Genomic DNA, 7,392 nt, shown 5'->3' on the forward strand with positions numbered 1-7,392 from the left:
TTATGAATTTATGAAATTATCAATTTCAGACTACTCGAGCAGATGCTCCTTGTTGTCTCTACACAGTATACATATACCTATCTACACACACACGCACACGCGCGCACACACACACACACAGGACTCTAGAGCAGTGGAGATACATACTCTAGAGTGATGAATCACGTTTCTGTCTGGCAATCCGATGGACGAGTCTGGGTTTGCTGGTAAACAGGAGAATGGTACCTGCCTGCCTTTAATGTGCCACATGTAAAGTTTTGTGGAGGGGGGGTTATGGTGTTGGGTTGTTTTTCAGGGGTTGGGCTTGGCCACCTCCAGTGAAAGTAACTCTCAATGCGTCAGCATACTTAGGAAACCCGTGGGACCGCAGGAAACAATTTTCCTGTTCAAACTTGACTGCACACTGTTGATGAGCGGGTGCCCACAGTTATGAGTCATCCAAAAATATTTTTAATGATATTCGGGTCGTGGTCAAACGGTTCTTTTGAAATAAAGATGCCAATTAAACCTTTGATATTTATATAGTGTAGTAAGTTCGATAATGGAAGGAAGGAAGAGGACACGGGGGTCGGCTGGACGGTTGATACTTTCTTTATTTATAACTCAAAACTTGTAATAAACTTCACAACACACACTGCGGTGTGGATTCTCATAGACGCTCGATTACTTCCGGGTCGGCACTTCCGGCTTCCGGTAACTCAGTCTCTGTGCGCTCGTATCAACCGTCCGATCTCTCTCTCTCCTTGATCTCCGGTTCCACCGAGGTTTTATTCCCTCTCCGCGCTCATTACTAGAACAAGAGACAGGTGTTATTAATCTGCTTCCAATCCACTCACTTACCGCTTGTCCCGCGGCTCTCTCTCCCGCTGCAGACCTCGCTGAACCACGCCCCCCTTGCCACATACCCCCACCGCCCGACTCAGGCCGGGGAGCCGTCCGGCCTGCAGCCCCCCCCCCCCCCATTTCTGGAGAGGAAATCGGCCACAGCCATCTGAGCACCCGGCCTGTGGACCACCTGGAACTTAAAAGGCTGAAGAGCTAGATACCAACGGGTGATCCGCGCGTTGGTATCCTTCATGCGGTGGAGCCATTGGAGAGGAGCGTGGTCCGAACAGAGGGTGAACTCCCGCCCCAGAAGGTAGTAGCGGAGGGTGAGAACGGCCCACCTGATGGCAAGGCACTCCTTTTCGATGGTGCTGTACTTAGCCTCTCTCTTCGAGAGCTTACGGCTAATGTACAGCACCGGCCGCTCTCCCCCCTCCACCTCCTGGGCCAGGACTGCGCCCAGCCCCCTGTCCGACGCGTCAGTCTGCAACAGAAAAGGGAGAGAAAAGTCAGGGGAGTGTAAAAGCGGCCCGCCACATAGAGCAGCCTTAACTCGGGTGAAGGCCTGCTGGCACGGCTCCGTCCATTGGACCGTATCTGGTAGCCCCTTTTTAGTAAGGTCAGTCAGGGGGCTGGTGAGGTCCGAATAATTTGGTATAAACCGTCTATAATATCCCGCCAGCCCCAAGAACTGCCTTACCTCCTTTTTGGTCTTGGGCCTCGGGCAGGTCGCAATTGCGGCGGTCTTATCAATTTGGGGACGCACCTGTCCATGACCCAAGTGGAAGCCCAGATACCTTACCTCCACCCGCCCAATTGCACACTTCTTCGGGTTGGCCGTGAGCCCCGCTCCCCTCAACGACCTCAAGACCGCCCGGACATGTTGCATATGCCGCTGCCAATCGTGACTGTAAATCACGATGTCGTCCAGGTAGGCAGCAGCATATGCGGCATGGGGACGCAAAATCCTGTCCATGAGGCGCTGAAAGGTAGCGGGTGCCCCGAACAAACCGAAGGGAAGCGTGACGAATTGGTGCAATCCGAACGGCGTGGTGAAGGCTGTTTTTTCTTTGGACAATGGAGACAAGGGGATCTGCCAATAGCCCTTCGTTAAGTCCAATGTCGAATAAAATCGAGCCGTGCCCAGCCGATCAAGCAACTCGTCAACCCGCGGCATTGGATACGCGTCGAATTTCGACACTGCGTTCACCTTGCGGTAGTCCACACAGAACCTGACCGAGCCGTCGGTTTTAGGGACCAAAACGATCGGGCTCGCCCAGTCACTGTTGGACTCCTCTATTACTCCCATATCGAGCATTGCCCCTAATTCTTCCTGAACTACTTTTTTTTTGTGTTCAGGTAAACGATACGGCCGGCTGCGAACTACCACGCCCGGCTCGGTCTCGATATGGTGCTGAATTAAGTCGGTACGGCCCGGTAGTGGCGAGAACACGTCGGCGAATTCCGCCTGCAGTTTTGAAAGATCAGTGAGTTGGGACGGTGAGAGGTGATCTCCCCCAGGGGCCAGTGCGACCGATTGTGCTTTGATGCTCGCCTCTGGCCCGAGATCATCCTCTCCCCCGATCACCGTCGCCAACAACACTGATTCGACCTCATTCCATTTCTTCAGGAGATTGAGGTGATATATTTGCCGTGCTCCGTTCCTATCGGACCGTATCACTTCATAATCGAGATCTCCAACCTGTCGAGCGACCTCAAACGGCCCCTGCCATTTCGACATTAATTTAGAGCTCGATGTCGGGAGTAATACAAGCACTTTCTCTCCCGGTGTGAATTTGCGTAGTCTCGTACCCCTGTTATACGACCGGCTTTGGCGGTCCTGGGCTTGCAACAAATTCTCCCTAGATAGCCGCCCCAAGGTGTGGAGTTTTGTTCGCAAGTCCAGCACATATTGAATTTCGTTTTTGGCCAAAGAAGGCCCCTCCTCCCAAGTTTCTCGTAGGACGTCCAGCACCCCACGGGGCTGTCGTCCGTAGAGAAGCTCGAAGGGGGAAAACCCCGTGGAGGCTTGCGGGACCTCTCGCACAGCGAATAAGAGGGGTTCTAACCACCGATCCCAATTTTTGGCGTCTTCCTGTACGAATTTACGGATCATGGATTTAAGAGTGCGATTAAATCGTTCGACCAAGCCGTCTGTTTGTGGGTGATAGACGCTTGTCCGAATCGATTTGATGCCCAATAACCCGTATAATTCACTTAACGTGCGTGACATAAACGCCGTGCCTTGATCAGTGAGGATTTCCTTCGGAATCCCCACTCGGGAGATTAAACGAAACAGTGCGTCCGCAACACTCTTCGCCGAGATGTTGCGGAGAGCCACTGCTTCCGGATATCGTGTTGCGTAGTCCACGATAACTAGCGCAAAACGATGTCCGCGTGCGGATCGCTCTAATGGCCCGATGAGGTCCATCGCAATTCTCTCGAAGGGGACCTGCATTAATGGAAGGGGGCGCAATGGCGCTTTTGGGGAGGCCAGGGGATTCACCAACTGACATTCAGGACAAGACGCGCACCACCTGCGCACATTGTCGTGAATGCCTGGCCAAAAAAAATCGGGTCATTAAACGATTCAGCGTGGCCGCCTGTCCCAGGTGGCCCGCCATTGGGTTAGAGTGAGCCGCCTGGAAAAGCATTTCCCGGCGGCTCTTTGGTACTAACAACTGGGTTGTATCCACTTTTGTCTGAGCGTCTTGGGTCACTCGATACAACCTATCCTTAATTATGGCAAAATAAGGATACGTGACGGGCAAGGCGGGTTGAAGGGACTGACCGTCGATAGTGCGGACCTGTTGGAAAGCATGTTTTAGAGTCTCATCTTGGGACTGCTCCAGAGGGAAGTCATCGCGGTCCGAGAGAATCAGTCTCTCGACCCCGCTCGTTTCCTCTGAAGCGGTTCCCGAGGGCCCCGCATCAGTCTCGCCAACCTGCACTCGCATCGCCCCGTTCCTAGCCTTGTTCTCCCAAGCGGCATCCGCGCATAACGACCCCAATAATGCCGGAAAGGCGGGCCAATTTGTCCCCAGAATTAGCGGATGCCGGAGGTGGGGACTAACCGCCACCTCAACACTATGATTTTCTCCCCTAAACTGTATCGTGACTGGGACAACCGGATATTCCACCACATCCCCGTGCACACACCGCACCTTAACCATGCGGCTTGTATCCAATGCCCCCGGTTGCATCAGGCTTTGATGGATCGAGGTTTGGTTACAGCCGGAATCCACCAAGGCCTGATATGTACCCCCCTTGATACTCACAGGAATTTGGTACTCTCCTGCTTGATCAGGGGTGGTCCGCTGGAAGTCCGGGACCCGGATCATTGTCCCGACGTCCATCATCGGACATCGGTCCACAAAATGGTCCGGGTCGCCGCACCGCCAGCAGGCCAGCCCAGGCCTGCCCGCCGCCCCTGCGGCGGGGAGTGGATTGGAAAATGAGCGCGGAGGGGGGGTGGAACCGGAACCGTTATCCCCGCCCGACCCCAGCAGCCCCGCCCCCCTGGGCGGGGCCCTCGAACTCCCGTATTGCCCTGGGCCCATTCCACCCCGACCTCTGGGGGGAATACGAGGGGGCCCTGGAGGGCGGGACCTAGGGAGAGGGACAGGGCGAGAAGGAGAGACAGAGGGGGGAGAGAGAGAGGGAGAAGTTAGTAGGGGCTCGCCGACCCCCGGGCACGCCACCAGATGGTCCTCCGCCAGGTTGATGGCCGTCGTCAGCGACGTGGGCCGGTGGCACTGGACCCACTCGGCGGTCTTCCTGGGGAGCCGAGCGATGAACTGCTCCAGTACCACCAGATCGACGATGTGGTCCACGTCGCTTCCACCGGCCAATAGCCATTTGCGGCACTCGTCCCGGAGCTGTTGGGCCATCGCGAAGGGCCGACCGGCCTCACCCCACGCCAGCGAGCGGAACCGCTGTCGATGCTGCTCGGGGGTCCGGCCGACCCGCTGGATGATGGCCCTCTTTAGGTCTTCATAATCCAGGAGGTTCGCCACCGGCAGTTGTTGAGCGGCCGCCTGGGCTTCTCCCGTGAGCAGTGGTATGAGGCGCACCGGCCACTGTGCCCGGGGCCACCCGCAGGCCTCCGCTGCCTTCTGGAACAGTTCGATGAAGGCCTCGGGATCGTCCTGTGGCCCCATCTTATGTAGGGGCACGTGGACCGGTGCGCTGGCGAGCCCGGCGGCTTCGGTGCAAACCTCCCGGGCTGTCCAGCTCCGGAACCTCTCGCGGTCCTCTTGCTGGCCGCGGACGATGGCCTCGAAACGGCGCTCCTGGTCCGCCCGCAGGTCCAGCATGGACTGGTGTTGTTCCTGGTGGAGGGCCGCGAGAGCGGTGATGATGTCCGCAAACGGCGTGGCGGAGGGCGTTGGTGTTGTCATGGCGGCGGCGCGGTCCTACTTCCTTCCCGGTTTTCGGCACCACTGTAGTAAGTTCGATAATGGAAGGAAGGAAGAGGACACGGGGGTCGGCTGGACGGTTGATACTTTCTTTATTTATAACTCAAAACTTGTAATAAACTTCACAACACACACTGCGGTGTGGATTCTCATAGACGCTCGATTACTTCCGGGTCGGCACTTCCGGCTTCCGGTAACTCAGTCTCTGTGTGCTCGTATCAACCGTCCGATCTCTCTCTCTCCTTGATCTCCGGTTCCACCGAGGTTTTATTCCCTCTCCGCGCTCATTACTAGAACAAGAGACAGGTGTTATTAATCTGCTTCCAATCCACTCACTTACCGCTTGTCCCGCGGATCTCTCTCCCGCTGCAGACCTCGCTGAACCACGCCCCCCTTGCCACATATAGGCTAGTACAACTAGACACAATTTACAATGAAATACATTGGCAAGAAGGATCCTCTGTGTTCCAGCCTAAGTGCAGCCAGTGAACACACATTTAGCTCCGGGCGGTCATAGAGGCGAGAAGAAACCGTCTCAGCCCAGGGACGGTTGATTATTATTTCTACACAGTGCAAGGAAAGCTAAAAATAAGTAGACTAATCTTCTCTTTTAAGCCACCAAATGGCACCTTATAGTCCTTTATTTAACCCCTTTCCTGAAGTGGGACAAAATGCCGGATTGACAATTTCTCAAAACACTGAACTGAGCAATGTCATTGTACTATTTTAATAGGCTACATTCAAATGCATATTGACCGGAAGCTATAAAGCGTCCATGAAAACAAACAGGAACTAGCTTCTGAGCCTTCAGCCAGCGATCTGTGTGAACCTGTCTGTCTATTTGGTGTTTTTGTCTGTCTATTATCAGAGATTTTCCACCCTTTTTGTTAAATATTCCTCATATATTAACAAAGAAAAGAGAAAATAAAATAGATAGAAATGGCGAGCGATAGCAGCAATTTCAGGAAGTGTGTTCATCCCTGCCCACGTTACATCACGGGTGGGGATACACACTCTCTCTGTGTTGCCTGCTTGGGAGCGCAGCATGCCCGGGCAGCCCTCGAGGGGGCTGCTTGCGAGCATTGCGAGAGACTACCGTTAAGAACGCTGCGCTCCCGCCGGGCACTCTTTGAGGAGGGTGCCTCGGCTCGTGTTCCCCGCGGCTCTGGTCCCGCTGCCGCCGAGGCGGAGCGGAGGCTGCAGTCGTGGGGATCACAATTGGATGTTGCAGAGGGGTTAGAGACGGGCGCTGCCTTATCTCTGCCCTCACCTGCACCATCCAGCGGCTCTTCTCGGGGCATGGAAGCACGCATAGCGGTTTCTTCCCCCCCGAGAGAGTCGCCGGTGCTTCATCTGTCCAGCTCTGAGGAGGTGGACGTTGAAAGCATCGAGACTGAAGACTCGCCACTTCAGTCCCCTGCTAGTGAGGAGCTCGTTGAGGTTCTGACGTGAGCAGTGGCCAGATTAAACATCGACTGGCCCACTGAGAGATCTGAGGCAGGAAGAAAGCGTCTTAGTAAATTGGACAAAAGATTCCTGTCATCTCGCGCTTCAGAGCCTCAGCGACGGGGCCTGCCGTTCTTCCATGACTTGCACACCGAGGTGGCAAGATCATGGAGGAGACCGGCATCATATAGAGTGTTCAGCCCGCAGACCTCGGTCTACAGCAACATCGCCGGGCTGAGACAATATGGTTATGGGGCGTTGCCAAAGGTAGAAGAGATGCTCGCGAGCCATCTCTCGCCTTCCTCGGCATCGTCCCTTAAGGCCCCGACTTTGCCCACCCGACCATTAAAGACCACGTCGGCACTGGTGGGCAAAGCGTACTCGGCAGCGGGTCAAGCCGCCGCATGCCTGCACACGATGGCGATCGTGCACGCATATCAGGCTGACCTGCTGAGGGATCTGGATAGTAGTGATGTCGTGGGGGGAGATATTGTTACTGAGCTCAGGACATCTGCCGATCTAGCTCTCCGGGCCACCAAGGAGACGGCCAGATGTGTTGGCCGCTTTATGGCAGCCCTGGTGGCCACGGAGAGGCACCTGTGGCTCAACCCCACAGACATCAAAGAGAGGGAGAAAAGCTTCCTGCTTGACGCGCCGCTTTCTCCTGGTGGCCTCTTCGGTGACGCAGTCCATACTGTCACCG

The 7,392-nt window shown here is 55.3% G+C and overlaps 1 protein-coding gene across 1 annotated transcript; it reads right to left on the reverse strand.

Moving 5' to 3' along the window:
- Nucleotides 1–535: 535 nt before the first annotated feature.
- Nucleotides 536–5,248, reverse strand: LOC137062139 (uncharacterized). The gene is made up of 2 exons (XM_067432958.1): nt 4,104–5,248; nt 536–790 (listed from the first exon to the last, which is right to left on the reverse strand). The coding sequence occupies exons 1-2, from the start codon at nt 5,223–5,225 to the stop codon at nt 788–790; spliced, it is 1,125 nt and encodes a 374-aa protein (XP_067289059.1). The 5' UTR covers nt 5,226–5,248; the 3' UTR covers nt 536–787.
- Between the last annotated feature and the right edge of the window lie 2,144 nt (nt 5,249–7,392).

This window comes from Pseudorasbora parva, chromosome 23 (assembly GCF_024679245.1).
Source record: "Pseudorasbora parva isolate DD20220531a chromosome 23, ASM2467924v1, whole genome shotgun sequence".
NCBI lineage: Eukaryota > Metazoa > Chordata > Actinopteri > Cypriniformes > Gobionidae > Pseudorasbora > Pseudorasbora parva.

What these genes read in the sequence shown, in the direction of transcription:
- LOC137062139 (XM_067432958.1), bottom strand. Translation starts at nt 5,225, where the DNA reads ATGACAACACCAACGCCCTCCGCCACGCCGTTTGCGGACATCATCACC.